The 17,151-nt window shown below is 44.6% G+C and overlaps 1 protein-coding gene across 1 annotated transcript in view; it reads left to right on the top strand.

Moving 5' to 3' along the window:
- Positions 1-1,068: 1,068 nt before the first annotated feature.
- The window catches only part of FLT3 (fms related receptor tyrosine kinase 3), a gene marked incomplete at its 3' end in the record, with an annotated part of 44,757 nt that continues 28,674 nt past the window's right edge, over positions 1,069-17,151 (top strand). Inside the window, exons 1-3 of the mRNA XM_082000039.1 lie at positions 1,069-1,285; positions 15,121-15,245; positions 16,929-17,131. Of these exons, the coding sequence (XP_081856165.1) occupies positions 1,231-1,285; positions 15,121-15,245; positions 16,929-17,131 (383 nt within the window). The 5' untranslated portion in view covers positions 1,069-1,230. The remainder of the gene's footprint in view (positions 1,286-15,120; positions 15,246-16,928; positions 17,132-17,151) is intronic.

Here is a 17,151-nt window from a genome sequence, read left to right on the forward strand (position 1 = left end):
GAGAACACCTTACTGACATTGAATTTGTTTGCTTAGGGATTCTTTTTATCCAGACTCTGTACAATTGCAGAATGAATGCTTAGTCCTTAGCAAGTAAAAATATAATAGGTGAAGGAATAATAAAAATACCCCAGCATATCCTCGGGGATATGATCCAGCTTATCCCTTAGAACTGGATCCACTTTCCACCCGGGGGATTGCGACGCACAGCTGCGGAAGCTGGGGGGATCTGCCAGTCCTTCTGTGGTGCCCTGTCCTGGTTTAAACCAGGGGCCCTGCTGGGGCAAGCAACTTCGGCCACGGGCCAGCTAGTTCAACTCTTTACACACCGGTGATGGGGCGGCAATGAGGAGGCAGGTCCTGGAGCGCTGCGCTCCAAGGGGAGCGGTGAGCAGCGTCAGGCTGAGGGCAGACGGACCGTGTCCCTAGAGGCTCCCGTCCAAGGGCAAGCCTGGAGACCTTTATTTTTATCCCCTAGACAAGTTATCTGCGAAAGAACTTCAGAGCAGCTGTAGCTCGCTTTGAACCTTCCTGCAGACAGCGCTAGTTCCTTGTTCTCCCTCGAGTAAACAGCCCCGCGCCGCAGCCCCGCTGCCCGTCCGGGTGGCAGCCGCCCAGGCTCTCAGAGGTGACCGCAGCGGGTCCCCTGTCACCGGTGGCCCAAGCGCTCACCCAGCACGGGAAACCTCCCTCGGCCCACGACGACAGATGCGGCAGGGTAGGGTATTCCCATGGCGTCACGCAAACTTCATTTGGATTTTTTTTCGAGCCTGCCTCTTCAGCTTGGCAGCGCCGCTTGCTCTTCCCCTCATCGATACCCAGAGAAATTCTGCAGCATGCCAGCGCGTGAAAGCAGAAACTGTAACTGCTTCAAAAATAAGAATTAAGGTGAGGCATCAAAACGTCAGCTGCCCTGAATTTACCCAAGAAAATATGTTTTTGTAGAAGTGTGAACGAAGGGCTAAAGAACCAGGCGAGGACTGAGCAGCTGGAGCGGAGGCAGCTGCTCGGCTTGGCGGAGGCATCCTCTGACAGAAGGAAGACACTCCCCGGCCCCCGAGAGGCCCCTCTTCTCCCCATCCCACAGCCATTTCCTTCAGGCTCAGGTCTCGGGCCCTCACTTTTGAAGAAGTGGTTTCACTGTGGGCAGTGACGTGCACCCTTAAGGCAACCACCTGCGCAGCTCGGTTTCACTCGCCAAGGCCGGGGGACTGCAGGGCATCGCCGGCCATGGCAGCGGGCTGGCCCCGCGGCCGCCCCGGTGGAAGCCCCTTTCCGCTAGCAGGTAGGGTCTCTTCGCACCGCTCCTCCGACCCTTTTCTCTCCATCTCCCAGTCTCTCACTGCATCCCTTCACATCTTTCCTTTCTTTCTCCTTTGAGTTCTTATCCATTCATTTTCTCCCACATCTTTTATTTTCTGTCCCACTTTTCTTCTCTTTTCTGGGGATGCTCTTCTCCCTCCCATCACCGCAGTCTCTCCCAGCCCAGCCTGGCTTTTGCTTTCACTGCACCTGACACATTCCATGCTCAAGGCAAAAAATATTTAAATATACTGATTTTTTGTTTTCTTCTTCCTGATGTAAATGTGTTTCCTGGTGTTAATGCTAGCTTGACCTGATCACTTTGAACAATCTATCTGCAATTTCACAGGTAAATAATCTGTGAAGCAGCTACCTTGGTAGGGTGAAATATAACGATGCACCTGTATTTTACCAGGCTTTGTTGTTGTTCAATGATCTAAATAGAAGGAGGCATGATATTAATGTTTAGAAAGTGCCTTTGTTTTGTAGAGTGAAGCATTTTGGATTTTAAAGCTTGATTTCTTCTGCTGACAATCATACTAACATTTAACTGTTAAGAGAAAAGGAAATAACATTTGCTTCCATATCAAATGCCTGAAACTATTTTACTCTAGCTCTAAAATAAATGGCTTGCTCCTATCAAACATGATCGTGCTGATTCAAAATACAGGACTGAAACAAAAAGAAAGTGTGTTTTTTCCTGATTGACGCAGTTCTGATGCATGCCTGGGGAAGTTATTTAACAGCCTGCGGTCCATTTTCAGCTCCATATACCAGGATAATAATATTTTCTTCAAAGAGAAATTGTTAGATATTATTCATTCATAGTTGAAAGTCTACATGAGCTATTTGAAGAGAAGGTGGAGTAAAAATGAAAATGAGTATTTTATGATCTACTGCTTTGCATGACTGCTGATACTACTACTAAGGAAACCCTGTCAAAGAGAGATTTGTGTGTTTTCTTCTTGACTGAGCTTTGCTAGTCTTGCAGGCTGCGTAACAAAGTAAATAAAAATTATTAGCATCTGGGATGTGGTGGTGCCCGAAGGCCCCTGAGAGGGATAGACCAGCACGGCTATGAGACGGTTCTGCAGAAAGCGAGCACAAGGTAGGGGAGCCCCAAGGTGCGGTTATTCTCTAGGAGGACTGATGGTCTTTCTGCTGAAATATGATTTAGTCAATGTGAGGTATATAGGGAGGCAGTGTTACTTCTCCTAAGGCCAGCTGGCATAGGAAAAAAAGCAAATGCTCTTGGACATACAAACCGGCTAGGATTTGAAGGATCAGAGGCATGTCTGACAGCAGAAATCCTGAGAACTGCTAGCTCCATACATCTCTCTCTAACAGATCACTCTTCAAAAGTAATTTTGATGTAAAAAATGTTAATGAATTATATGTAATTTCTTAAAAATGCATGTGTTCCCTTTAAGAATCTATCTGTTGTCTAGAGATAAGACCTAGGAACAAGCTGTGCAGACGCACAGGCAGTACCCATATGATGAACCAGAATCATCAGAAACCGCAACACTTAACCAGCAAAGAAAAGCTAAACTATAATAACACCTAGAGGAGAATCTCCACTATATCTTGAGACTTAAGGCACCAAGTCTGTCTTTAAATTATAGGCAAAAGTTTCAGGAAAGAAAAAGCAGTTTCCCTGTATTATTTGCTGGAAATAAATGCTCCCCAGCAGCAAGGAATGTAGTCCCAAGAACTTTAGAAAACAATATATACAATACAATATATATGTAAATACAGTTATATACATTAAAAGCACTATTCCAGTTCCTCCTCATCTTAACTTTTTCTGGTCATCCTAAGCAAGAGCTTGTGGTTAAAGAGAACATAATCTAGCATACTATTCGTCTTGCTGTAGTGGATGAGGTGGGAGGGTGGATGGGTCCTGGGAACTGAGGCAGTAGTATAGTTTCATGTTTTACAAATTAGACAATTTTGTGACAGAGACTTTCAGTGACATTTCTCATCAGGGGAAGTTTTCCATTAACAATCACTCTTGTTCCCTTTGTTTTTTTTGCACCCTCTCTTACTAAGAGCTGTTCATGGGGTTACCTGCAGATTCAGGGCACCTGAGAGAAATGAAGCTGTGAGATGCTGACTGAGGTCTCCCTGTGGCTGACAAATGAGAGGAAATTTTATATGAGCAAGGACTGCGAACTCAGGCCCTAACAAGCTCTGGATTAGACTGTGGTGTGTTTGATTGCACAAAAACTATGGGACTATACTGTTGAAAAACCCCTCACAGAACACACAGGTGTCCATTACATTCCTGTGGTGGAGACCCAGGAAAATATGAGATGGGCCAGCACATTTCTGATTTATAAGGAGAATCGCAGAAATGCTTGGGACCCAGCCATCTGCAGGATCTGTCCATCTCCCAGCAGTACACCAGTTTCTCTCTGACAAACCAGCTGATAAACATTCCAGAGCATGTTCAGGCACCAAGCCCTGCCACTGGCAGGAAGGTGAAATCAATGAGCACCCCAGGGGTAATCAAATTTGACCCTGACTACAAGTCTCTTCCCCAAAACATGAAAAAACATGGGCGCAAGCTGGCTGTGAATGCTGGATAAGGGCAGTACATGGTCTGCGTACTCAGGGAAACAGGGATGCCTAGCAGAACATATTTTCATGGTCATCCATCACCATGTATTTCATGGATCAGAAGATAAGGTATCGCTTCTGAAGTGAAGATTCCTGATTGTGCAGGAAAAGGGCTATTTTCCAACAGAAGTAAATGCAACTTAAAACTATGGCTGTTTTTTTTCTTTTGAGGTTTGGCCCCATTTGCCTTTCCCCTGTTTTCTCCAGAAAATTCCTCAGGTTGTCCCTATTTCAAGCTACTGAGAAGCTGGAAGATGCGCAGAGCGCAGCCCGACTGCCAGGGCCACCCGAAGTCTCTGCCCGGCGGTGCATGGGTGCGTGCTGCTGTGACTGCTCAGCAGCGGCAGGTTTGCCAGTGGAGCAGAGCTGTGGGCATCCTGTCCAGAAGGACAGCATCCCCTTTGAGAGCCCTTCCTATGATGACCCTAAAATAATATAGCAGAGAGTACCTCTTGTTCACAGGTTTCAGAAAATGTACCTTTCAAAAGATCTGAAACTTCATGGCATAAATTCACTCAGGTTTGATTCTGCACTGTTAGCTGAGAAGCTGTTTTGGGTCATTGGGTTGAGTGAGGTGTTCTGAAAAGTCTTCATAGAGATGTTCAGTGTGAAAGGCAGGTATGAAAAAGTCCAGCAAACAGCAGTGGGAACAAAATTGGAGAGTAAAACATTTAGGAGAAAAAAATGTGGAACAGCAGGAGTGCATGACCAGTGAAGGCAGAAAGCAATTTCATTTTTTTATAGTAACACTAGAAAAGGAAAAGGACTGTTTCATTCCGATGATTCACAGAATTTTAAAAGCAAAATACGGACCAAAAAATCAGTCCAGAGCCAACAAACAGTAGCATTTCTCAAATGGGCATGAAGACCTCATTTGCCATATGGCTGAACCCTATTTCTGTTAATAGAAATATATTTAAGAAGATGCTATAGGACTCTTAAGTGAAATGTGATGCAAAATGCTTCCTTAAGGAATCTGTAACCCTTCAAACACAGATAATACCCTAAAAATTGCTGGTGTGTTTGTAGAATAGACTCTTCCTTTCTCCTCTGTATTTGATGAGAAATAAGATGATAACAAAGGTAGACAGATAGCTGGAAAAACGTTGTGTGCCTGTTTCTCATCCAAAGGAAACAGCAGCTCCCTAATTTTTCTTAGGTGTTTCCTTAAAAACTGCTGAAAAAACTGAACAGGGTGAACAGTCAGAAGAGCTAGCTTATCGCCTGGACATTTAGCTCAATTGCTGTTGTAAAAGTAAGACGTTATTTACTCCTTTCTTTGTAGCCTAGGCTTAATTGTGTAGATAAGATTTCTAATGATTGAGATACAAAAGCTGTTTGAAAAATGTTTTATTGTTAAAGAGTGCTCTTTAAGGAGATGTATTGGGTTTGCATGGCCAGGTTTTGGTAGCAGAGGGGCTGCAGGGGTGGCTTCTGTGAGAGGCTCCAAGAAGCTTCCCCTGTGTCCAACGGAGCCAACGCCAGCCGGCTCCAAGACAGGAGGCCAAGGCTGAGCCCATCAGACACCGTGGTAGCACCTCTTGGGAAAAAACCTGCTGCAGAGCAGTAGCCAAAGAAAGGAGTGAAAAGGTGAGAGCAACAGCCCTGCAGCCCCCAGGCCAGAGCAGCAGGAGGGGCAGGAGGGGCTCCAGGCGCCGGAGCAGAGGTTCCCCGGCAGCCCCTGGGGAAGCCCCTGGTGAGGCCGGCTGTGCCCCTGCAGCCATGGAGCTCCACGGGGGAGCAGATCTCCACCTGCAGCCCAGGGAGGGACCCACGCTGGAGCAGGGGGATGCCCGAAGGAGGCCGTGACCCCATGGGCAGCCCAGGCTGGAGCAGGGTTGCTGGCAGGACTTGTGACCCCCGAGGGGACTCAGGCTGGAGCAGCCTGTTCCTGAAGGACGGCACCCATGGGGGGACACAGGCTGGAGCAGTTGGTGAAGAACTGCAGCCTGTGGGAAGGACTCAGGTTGGAGCAGTCTGTGGAGGACGGTCTCCCGTGGGAGGGACCCCAGGCTGGAGCAGGGGCAGAGTGTGAGGAGTCCTCCTCTGAGGAGGAAGGAGCAGCGGAGACAAGGTGTGATGAACTGACCACAACCCCCATTCCCCGTCCCCCTGTGCTGCTGGGAAAGGAGCAGGTAGAGAAAATTGCGAGTAAAGTTGAGCCAAGGAAAAAGGGAGGGGTGTGGGGGGGAAGGTGTTTTTAAGATTTGGTTTTATTCCTCGTTACCCAACTCTGATTTGATTGGTAATAAATCAAACTAATTTCCCCAAGTCAAGTCTGTTTTGCCCATGTCAGTAATTGCTGAATGATCTTTCCCTGTCCCTCTCTCAACCAACGAGCCTTTCGTTATATTTTCTTTCCTCTGTCCAGCTGAGGGGGGAGGGAGTGATAGAGCAGCTTTGGTGGGCACCAGGCATCCAGCCAGGCTTAGCCCACCACAGTCCTGTGTTGGATTTTACATTTGTACAACTGCTTGGGAATTGCAATTGTTTTTTAACCCTAAGTTCATAATGAAACAGATAAGAACAACTTGTATTTATTTTTTCTTTGTTTTTACCAATTTTGGTACCAAATACCAACTGCCATTTTTATCAAATACCTTGGATTCATTTTTATCTTTTCATATTTTGTAGCAAAACCATTTTCCCACTCTCCCTCTTTCTATCCATCCTTCCCCCATACACAATTCAGGCCACCTGTGTTCCCTCTTCACCCCCTTTTCCAGGAAAGGAAGGACAATATACTATAGTCAGTTGTGAAAACGTTGTTTTAATTTAAAAAGGAAGTTCTAAAATACTAGGATGACAAGTAGGATCATTTCATTACCTGCCATCTTCTGCTTTCATTTTTCATTTGGGCAGATCCTTTTCTCCTTGTTGATGAGGTGCCAGGAATCTCATACTTTTACCTTTAGGTACTTAAATAAAGTAGCCCTTGCTTGCAAGAAGTTAATAACTCCACTAATGTCAGTAGAAGTGCTAGAGTGTGTCAGGTAATGAGACTGGAGTACTTAAACACAGTAGTTTAAAAAAAAAGGAGTTAAAGCAAACTTACTAATGTCATTAGATGACATGTATCCATTTGCTTTGCTTCAGGGTCGTCTATCCAGCTTTTTAATGGCACAAACGTGCCGTCCCCATGAGCAAACATACTCAAGAGGACAGTCAAGAACAAGGACAGCCCAATGCCACTTTCTGATTAGTGAGAGACTTCTGTGGTGGCATCACACCAGTGCTTCTTCACTCACAGAATTACCCCTTTGTTCACAGAATCACAGAGGGGTTGAGATGGGAAGACACCTCTGAAGGTCATCTGGTCCAAACCTCCTTGCTCAAGGAGGGACACCTAGAGCCCTGGTCCTGCCCAGGAACCTGTCCAGATGGCTTTTGAATATCTCTGAGGATGGAGATATTTATTCACCACCATTCTGGGCAACCTGTGCCAGTGCTCGGTCACCTACATGGTGAAAAAGTTTGTGCCCATTGCCTCTGGTCCTGCTATAGAGCACCATTGAAAAGAGCCTGGCTCCATCCTCTGCACCTTCCCTTCAGGTATTTATATACATTGATAAGACCTCCCTGAGCCTTCTCTTCTCCAGGCTGAACTGTCCCATCTCTCTCAGCCTTTCCTCATAGGAGAAATGCTCCAGTCCCTTAGTCATTTTTGTGGCCCTTCATTGGGCTGTCACCATTATGTCCATGTCTCTCTCATATTGAGGAGCCCAGAACTGGACACAGCACTCCACGTGTGGCCTCACCAGTGCTGAGCAGAGGGGAAGGACCTCAATCTGCTGGCAATACTCCTAATGCACCCCAGGGTACCATTGTTCACCATACTTAGTCAGGTGGAAAGGTCTGGGTGATGTGGGAGCCAAGATGAAGCTCCCCTGAGGGGACGGAAGATGTGGGCGAGAAGCAGAAGAGGAACCAGCCACAATGTAGTCTCTTCCTCAGAAAGGGAGGTTGCCATGGTAGCTGAGGTTCACTGCCTTTTCAGCCACTTTTCAGCCACTTCCCAAAAAAGGGGTGTCCTCCTCAAAAGTCCCCGTTATTCTTTGTAAACTGGATCACAAGTCGCTGGAATGGCACAAACTGTGGGTAGAGCAGCAGGGATTTCAGTGAGCTCCTTGTGAGCACTGGCCCAAGCAGAGAAGTCACCGTGGGATCACAGTCCAGGGGACATGTGGAAGGGCTGTCATTCATTCAGCTAGTCCCATGCAAAGCAGACAAAATTAATAATAACAAGCAAAATAACAGTTCAGCTGTTTGAGCAATGCCTTTATCTCAGACTGACAGGGAAGGTAGATGGAAAGTTATCTTAGTGAAATGAAAGGCAAATAAGGGTTTGAATACAACCCTGCAGTCCTTCCTCACCCAAGCCCGGGTAAACAAAAAACAGCAGAGGCAGGACAGAGAGATAAAACGAAGCTAAATGTCTTGCTTGCTTCAGCCTTCAGCATTTGCTTCATGCTAAGGAGATAATTTTTTTTTTCCAGATAAAAGCCATGAGTTACTGGCATAGGCTGAGACCCCAAAAAGGTGATTTCAAAGCAAATCTATAAATTAAGGAGCAACACAGTGCTTGGGCCAGTTCGTATTTAGCAAAGAAGCCTGCAACAGCTAAAGGGGTTGGGCTGCTCATAAACATACACAATCCCTCAATAACAGCAACTCATTCCTGAAGAAACAGCAAGTCTCATGTATTGAGGTATATGATTAGAAAGTCTGAAAAAAATACAGAAATATATAAATAAGTCAAACTGGCTTGTTATTCATCCTGACTTAAATGAATGCTGAAATCACAATATGAATCACAGAGCATCAGTCCGCATCAGTCTGGCTATCAGTCTGCAATAAAGTCAATGGCAAAAGTAGTCAATAAAGTTGGATATGTAATAGCATCATGTGAAGAATGTGCCTGTGCTTTGTGTCATCATTAGCTTCTTTTTACTACCTAAGGCACTGCGGCAAACATATCTGTAAGTAATCAGTAAAAAAGCAGGAGTAGCTCTGCTGACTCTCAGCTATCTGTTCTGTTGAAGAAGGTTTTGTTTGATTTTCTGACAGAGGAGTGTAAGATACATCCCCAGTGTGATTCCTGATTTGAAATCTTCAGCCATCTCAATTATTCTGTCCTAAAATCTCTACATAATTTATAAGCTGGCCGTAATGAGCCATAGGAGGGCTGCTGACTGCTCTCCTCTAAGAAGAAAGGTACTAGCTTTGAAAGGCATAATTTTATCCATAAGATGGAGTTTGCTGAAATCTGTACCAAAAATAGGTTAGGATGTAACAAGACAGAGAACAAATTCTTGGAAATGATGGCCAAGTCATTAGATAGTAAAAAAAAAAGAGTCAAATATTAAATTCCTTGCAGCTGTTTTCATCTGGGACCTGAAAATGGAGGGTTGAGAAAAAGATGAAGAAAATGAAAAATATAGAAAATTAATTTGCAGACAGAGTCTTCCTTGCTGCACATGGCAAACTCTGTTGGAGTAGGCAGGTCTTGGCAGTCATGTTCCTAAGGCAGATTGAGCAAACTTCTTCCTTTCTCACACATTGAAAGGACAGGTTTTAGATTCAGGCATAGATTAAATTTGGAAGGACTAGGGAAGCAAACTTCTTAGGCAGAGGCAATGTAGTTTTGCTACAGAAGTTGACTTAAAATGAAAAAATTATGAAGCAGCGGAACCCTTTGCTGGCACTTGCACTGGATGGATTAGAAATGGTTATTCACTGTGACAACAAGTTCTGCTTTAATATCTCTTCAGAAGAAACACTATAATAAATACGGGTGCAACCTACTTGAAGATGTTCTGCAAAGTAGGAAGTTTTTACTGTATATGCATGAGATGTTCTTGTGAAAAAAAAAATCTTTTTAAAATTTTTTTTTCCAAAATGATAGAACTGAGTCAGAATCCTATCTGAGCCATGCAAGGATAGCCATGGGATCCCCCCAGAAAGGGTCGGTCAGAAAGATAGAAAATATATTTTTTTCAGATGGAAAATCAGAAAATGTTTGCTGGAGACTCCCTGGAAGAAAAGAAGAAAAAAAAAAAATCAGTTATCTGTCATGGATGATTTAATTAATGTATGAAAGAATTTACAAGGGTTTTTGTGTTGGGCGTTACGTTTCCTAAGAACAACCAGACGCAGGGCAGCCCCTTCGCAAGCGCACAGGAGCCAAACCGCCCGAATCAGTCCCCACTCGGGAAAATGTCCCTGCACCTCAGAGGGCCGAGCGCGCATTCGGCGCTGCCTCTCCCGGCCCGCGCCGGCTCCGGAGGCGCAACCGAGCCGCGGCGGCTGCGCGGGCGCTGCGCGAGGGCTGCGCGGGGGCTGCGCGGGGCGGCAGCACCCCCTGGCGGCCGCCGCCTGCCCCCGCCCCACCGGGGCCTCCCCGCCGGTGCGTTGGTGTTGGCCGCTTTCGGTTCCTCTGCACGGAGACTCCTCTCTCGGGCAGAGGAGCCCTGGGAAGGAAGAGCCGGTAATGCCTGAAGGGCTGCAGGTGGTCAAAGTGGTGGGGGGAGCAGAACCAGGGGGGGAAATAACGCCTAGTAAGTGCCGGGGGGGTTGCTGGCAATGGCAGACCCATCCAGTGTTAAAACAACTAGTCACAATTAGCATGAGCTGCAACAGAGGCATCTTGTCACCCACCTTGCTTTTTAAACCTTGTTCTACCGTGGTTATTATTCTGCAACATGGAGCAACACCTCTGGCCCCATCATCATGTGAGAATGAACTCACAGGCTGCGTTTTTTGGAAGCCTTGAGTTATTTAAGCTGAAGGAGTGAAGACACCGAGGAAGGAATGTGTGCTAAAAGATGAGGAAGGAGAAAAGTAAAGTTCAGTGTGAGAGAAATAAGATATGGGTAAAAGGTAGGAATGCATTTAAGATCAGCTCTTGCTGCATAGCCTGTCTCCCTCTGGCTTTTGTCGTATTTATATCGAGTAAAATTCTCTCTTCAGGGTCCACTGCTTTGGGGGTGACGTTGAGAAAAAGGCAGCCGCATGAAAAGGTGTGATTTTTTTCAGAGTTAATGCCTGTGTATTAGGCTCATCCATGTCACCACTTTTAAAGATTTTCAGTAATTTTTTTGAAACCTTAAGTTTTTGGCAGCACATGACTGTGGAACAACTATAGCTTTGCTGGGAAAAAAGGGTCCTTCTACCTTCTCTGATCATGAAGACAATTTTAGAAAGTTGATCCAGAGAGTCTCATCCAGAAAAAACAGAAGCCAAAACTTAATTTGCTTTATGTAAGTCTCCTGAGCTGTAAAACAGGGTGGAAGATTGTTCTATGTCTAAGAAAGGTCTGACTGCTGCGTAAAATACTAAGCACCCTGAGCTGAACAGTAATATAAGATGCATCCCTTGTGCAAAGAGAAACATTTTCTCTTCATCCTTTACAGTGCTCCAGGTCTTCAGCTATTCTCTTTCTGATAAACTCAGACTTTCAACACATTTTGGAGTGGCTTTCCCAGTTTTCCAAAGGCTAGTTTAGTCATCTCCCATTTGAAAATAAAATTTCATAAGCGGTTCCATTAGGTCAACCATCTGATAGCTGAACTGGCTTAAACATAGCATCTTGGTTTGATACCTCTCCAGTAGATCAGCTCTTTCTTCTCAGCACCGTTACACGTAAGCCCACTTTTTGACTTGTACAGGCATTTCCCCATGCATTTGCATACACAGCTTGATGAAATCCAGACTCAGTTTATGGCAACTAGAGGTTTGTCTGACTTCAGTGAGAACAAGATTTCTCCTACTGCATTTATTTTTGTATAACCTATAAAAAGATAATGAAGATGGAAAGCAGGCATAAACAAACATTGGTCAGAGGCAGCAATTTATTTCCATTCCAGCTTCACTACAGTTCAGTGATATGCAATATGATTATGCACACTACATATTTGATATTCCTTACCCAGTGCTTTCAGCATCTGCAGTTCTTACTTTGGGCTTTCAGGAGGATGACTGACATGCAGACCATAACAACAATCTCTGAACTGGCCAGCTAGCAGCTGAAAGATCATAGAATGGTTTGGGTTGGAAGGGATTTTAAAGATCCTCTAGTTCCAATGCGACTGGCATGGGCAGGGCCACCTTCCACTAGAGCAGGTTGCTCAAAGACCCATCCAGCCTGACTGATCAAGACAGTGAATCGGAGCATTACCATTTTCCCAATATTTCTTTTCTTGCTTCTGCTGAAACTCGTTCATGCTCTCATTTTCTATTTTGTCAAAGTAATGTATTTCTCTAAGATCTACACAAGTTTAAGACACTCCATGTCATGTAAATTCTTCTGACTATTACATTACTTATTTTTTCTCACTGTCAAGCAGCTGGAATCATCTCAGGTTCAAAATATTTTTCCTTACCTGAAAAACCTTCCTGAGTTTCACAGGAACAAAAGTAGAGGACAGCAGTGACAAGCCCAAGCAGTTAACAGGACAAGGAGTTCCATTTTCTTTTGAATACTTACAGTGATGGTGACTCCACCACTTCCCTGGGCAGCCTGTTCCAATGTTTGATCACCCTCTCAGTAAAGAAATTTTTCCTAATATCTAGTCTAAACCTCCTGTGGTGCAACTTGAGGCCATTTCCACTCATCCTATCACTAGTTACTTGGAAGAAGAGACCAACATCCACCTCACCACAACCCCCTGTCAGGTAGTTGTAGAGAGCGATAAGGTCTCCCCTCAGCCTCCTCTTCTCCAGACTAAACAACCCCAGTTCCCTCAGCCACTCCTCATAAGACTTGTGCTCCAGACCCCTCACCAGCTTCATCGCCCTTCTTCAGACACGCTCCAGCACCTCAATATCCCTCTTGTAGTGAGGCGGGGTACAGTTCCAGTTCATCAGATGCCTTGTTTGCATGTCTTGCTCACAGTCTGGTTACTACATCTGTCTACTTCTGCCTAACTCTTAGCTGCAAATCTTTTCCCTGTTGGTGTTTAAATACACCTTTCCCTTTCCTACTGCAGAATCCTGCTAACAAGATGATGTGAGTGAAGTGGAGAAATGCCAGGGATCAATTGGCTCAGCTTGTACAATCAGAAGCTAAAACTATTTGCAGATCAGAAAGCTGAAGCAAGAGAATGCTCAACAGGCCAAATGAGTTGAACTTTTGAGGTCATATATCCAGGTGGTTTCAGCTGGCGTGTCTTGGAAATCGGTGGCTGTAGATGGGTTTCCATCAGCTAAGCACCTGGCTGTGAGTCTGTCAGATGCTCTTTAGTTTAAAAAGGGTGAAAGGTAAAGTGGCCAACAAACAAAGAGATGTGGAGAAAGCTGGCCAGAGGACTTGGTGAAAGGCTAGTGGGAGGGCTGGAAACCTGAGTTGCACCGATGAGGAGGATTCAGCATGCTTGGTGTAGATACCTAATGCATACCTGCCTTTCAGCTACCCTCTAGCACTCAGTCTCAAGAAGTGCCAACGTTATCTTTATAGCCAGTGGAGGAAGATACCTGTCTCCACAAAGAAGTCCTGTTCACCTTTCCTAGGGGATCACAGACAGATGGAAAGGATCTTCCTCAGAGGTCTGCAAAAACAGACCATTGCCTGTGTGTACTGTGGAAAGGTGGCACCCAAAATGAAGTGTATGTTAGGTGCCTGAATGAGAAGGGGTTTCTTAATCCACATTTGCCAAGAGGGCTGAGAAGAGGTTGTTGAAGTGTTGCCAGTTTAGGGCTCAGGCAGCTACATACGGCACAAACATCAAAGGGGAGATGGCAGCAACCCTGACTCATTTATTCCTTCTTCCAGTTTTGCTTTTTCTATCACCTGCAAAAACAGTCTCATTAGTTTCACCCTTCAAGTGCTTCCTGCTATAGTTACCTTTTTTCCTCCTTTCAACTCTGCACCTTGCTTTATGTCTAACCATCTCAGGAGCTGAGGGGGGGGGGGAAAGAAAAGAAAAAAAACAAGACCTGAGGGCAAAAATTTTCCAGGTTGCCAGGAGAGAGATGTTACTTTATGATTCAGTGCTTATTTGCACTGTGAGGGCTGGCTTTAGGGACTTAGTGGAAATCAGACACATTTCACCCAGCCCGTTGTGCAGTCTTACTTCTGTTTTTCTTGTTTTATGTGCAATGGTGGGGGCATGGTTACTGTATGGTCCTTTAAGGCTAAAAGGTGACTTTTCAAGTTGCAGTCCCTGCAGAAAGGCTCATATAAAGCACTCCGGAGAAGTGATGCCTGGGAGGCACGGGAAGCTTTCCCACACTGCTCCTTGTGCATAATGGGAATGACATTTGCTCTTCCTGCCAGGGCTGGGAGCTGGCAGTGAGCTGCCCTGGCTGTATGGGCTCCTGGGGCGTGACAGAGCCAGGGGGGTATGGAGGAGGGAGGGGGCAGGAGAATGCCATGGGCTTACTCCTCCTTGCCCTCCACCTCCCGCGTCTGCTTTCCTCAAAAGGGTGGGAATCGCTGCCTTGTTTGCTTCCCAGAGGGGAAGGAGCACAAGGCTGTAATGGCAGCTGAAGGGAAGAAGCATCTAACCTGGCCCTCATTATGAGCTGCTGGGATGCAAAAATCCACATCAGGAAGGCTCAGGAGAGTCTCCAGGGAGTATGCCAGATCAAATACAGCCTGTCCTGGAGAGAAGGGAAAGACTAGATCTTGAGTCCTTGGGTGAGCTGAGCACAGGCTTTAAAGGCAAGTTGAAGGACTTGATTTTGCTATTGCTTTGAGCAGGAGCAAGGGCTGCTTGGGGAGTGTTTCTGGCCTGGACATCTCCTTAGTGCCAATGGGAGAGATGGTGCTTCGTTATCCTCCAGCTCAGGACGGGCAAATGCTGGCCTGCAGCTGCAGGGTTTGGTGCCGCAGGGCCCTTTCAGAGACACTGATGTAGAAATGGCAGGAGGGGAGCTTGTATTTTGTAACGTGGTTTCTGAAGGAGCCTGCGTAACACATAGAGGCTTTTGTCTTTAGACTTTTTCTGCAGTGTTATGGGACATACTTATAATGTGTGATGTATCTGTGCTGTTGAAAGTTTCTCTGAATAGTGCTTTCACTCACTTCCAGTACACAAATGCAGAGTTTGCAAATGCACGTTACATCTGTGTATTCCTTTTGCCTTTTTTTTAAATGTAATCTTTCTACAGTTCTGTTGTATTTTATTTTATTAAAATTATTATCCCTGACCAGAGAGATAGACATGATTACATATGTTTTCTATTTCTGTTTTACAGTTCTTGTTATGACAGCAGTTGCTTTCACTTCTGCAATGAATCAAAATACATCTGAGATTTCATGTATGTTTACCAGGCAGAAGGATGAAGGTTCAGGAACACCAGAGGCATCAGTATCTCCTAAGGTAATCTAACAAAGAATGAGCTGCTTATAAGATATGCCTGTCCATTCCAGAAATACCCTCCCAGAAGCTTACAACACCCTAAATCTTTAGGTTGTGGGGATGTCACAGTCAAAATAACCAAGTTTACGCCGAATATGACTACAGAAGGTTAGAGGGAAATACCTATCACAATTCATACTCTGAACCTGTAAATAGAAAAGCACTAGTTTTCTCTAAAACTGTTTTTTTTTTTATTGCTGCTTTGATGCTGTCTCACATCAGTATGCCTGAATATTGCTGTCTATTGCTGCAGCTGTATCAATGTAAAAAGCTATGTACCCTTAAGGGGATTGACAAGGTGGTGATGTGAACCAATGGCCAGACGCGGCCGCAGCTGAACACTTGCCATGGTGTGTGTGTGCCACGGCTGCTGGGACTGATGGGGAAGCTGCACCACCCTCTGTTCCCACCACCAAAGCCCATAAATGCCTGCCTGGTCTAACCTTTGACTGAGATGTCAAAGCTGGATAGGGAATCAAGTATGAATTTTTTTTTTCTTCTTTTCTGACTTCAAGTCTTGAAATGGCAGAGGTGGTGCAACTAAATTATAAAGAAGCTGAGAAATGCAATTAAAATATTTCCTGAGGATTCTTGTTTCAAGACAGTCTTATGAAATCTTTTTCATTCTTGGACAAATAAATCAATAATTCAGCTAACAAATGAAGATATACTAGTGAAAGATGTGCTGTCCTTGTATCAGACAAAGCAGAATATGGCTGTTATCTCCAGATACTTCTCAGATCAAGGGAAGGGATAAAAGAAGGAGCAAGGAATGGCAAGAACCAACTGGCCAAGCACAGTGTGGGGCAGAGGATGCAGTTCACTCTGTCCTTTCATAAACTTATACCAAATAAATTTCACCCACTGAAGTAAGGATGAAAATAAAAAATTTCACCCACCAAATTTAGGGCTATTCTTCAGATGGAGCTATTTGCTTGCCACCTTTTGCTGTAGCTAAGCTTAGAGACTCAGTAATCTGTCGGTGGCTTTCAGAATGACTGTGGAATATTCTCTTTCTGTTTGCGATTCTCCTTTAGCTGTATGCAATGATGAGGAAATGAAAGGTGTGAAGGCGCCCAGCCCAAATATTGTCTACCTAGTAAAGCCTCTGAGGAATTGAGGAACAGTCTAGCCAGATGCTGCAATGACAAGCAGTAGAGTGCTAAAAAAACCACATTCTGGCCCTCCCTTTGCCTTGAGGTCACAAACAGATGGTTGTATTATAGTTCTCTGCTGTCCTATGGTACTATATGAAAGGAAACAAAAATGAGAGTAAAGAGTAGCCTATATCATTAAGGGAAATTATCCTGTTTCTGGCTAAAAATGTTCTGTGATGTCTGTCTAGAGAACAGAATTAACTAATTCAACAGGAATCCTATAGTGTTTCCTTATGCAGTATTATTCAAAATATTTATGAACAAGTTTGACAGTAGAAATGAAAAAGAACCCAAAAACAAACAAAATGAAGGTATGATGAAGATAGTATTTCAATATAATTTGTATTCATATTTTGGCATTAGGAGGCATTATTAATTTATGAAAGCTTTTCCAGAAGCTTTTTTCCTTTAGAAATATTTGAATGACAAAAAGCAAATTAGGCTAATTGCTAATAAATAAATTAAAATCTGTCCTCTTGCATTGCAGATTTCTAACATTTTCAAAGATATTGGTTGTTATTTGAATTCTCAAGGAACAGAGACCCTCTATGAACCAACTGAAAATGTGGAGGTCAATGTGTTTGAAGATATTGAATTAAGAGTGATAATGAACATTTCAGAGATCATTTCATGTGTTTGGTTCTTTAAAGAGAGTAAAGCTTGTAAACCTTCATTGGACTCAGAGAATCGGTAAGTCAAGCAATATACTG

The sequence above is a fragment of the Phaethon aethereus genome (assembly GCF_964289735.1).
Source record: "Phaethon aethereus genome assembly, chromosome: 1".
In the NCBI taxonomy this organism is placed as follows: Eukaryota; Metazoa; Chordata; class Aves; order Phaethontiformes; family Phaethontidae; genus Phaethon; species Phaethon aethereus.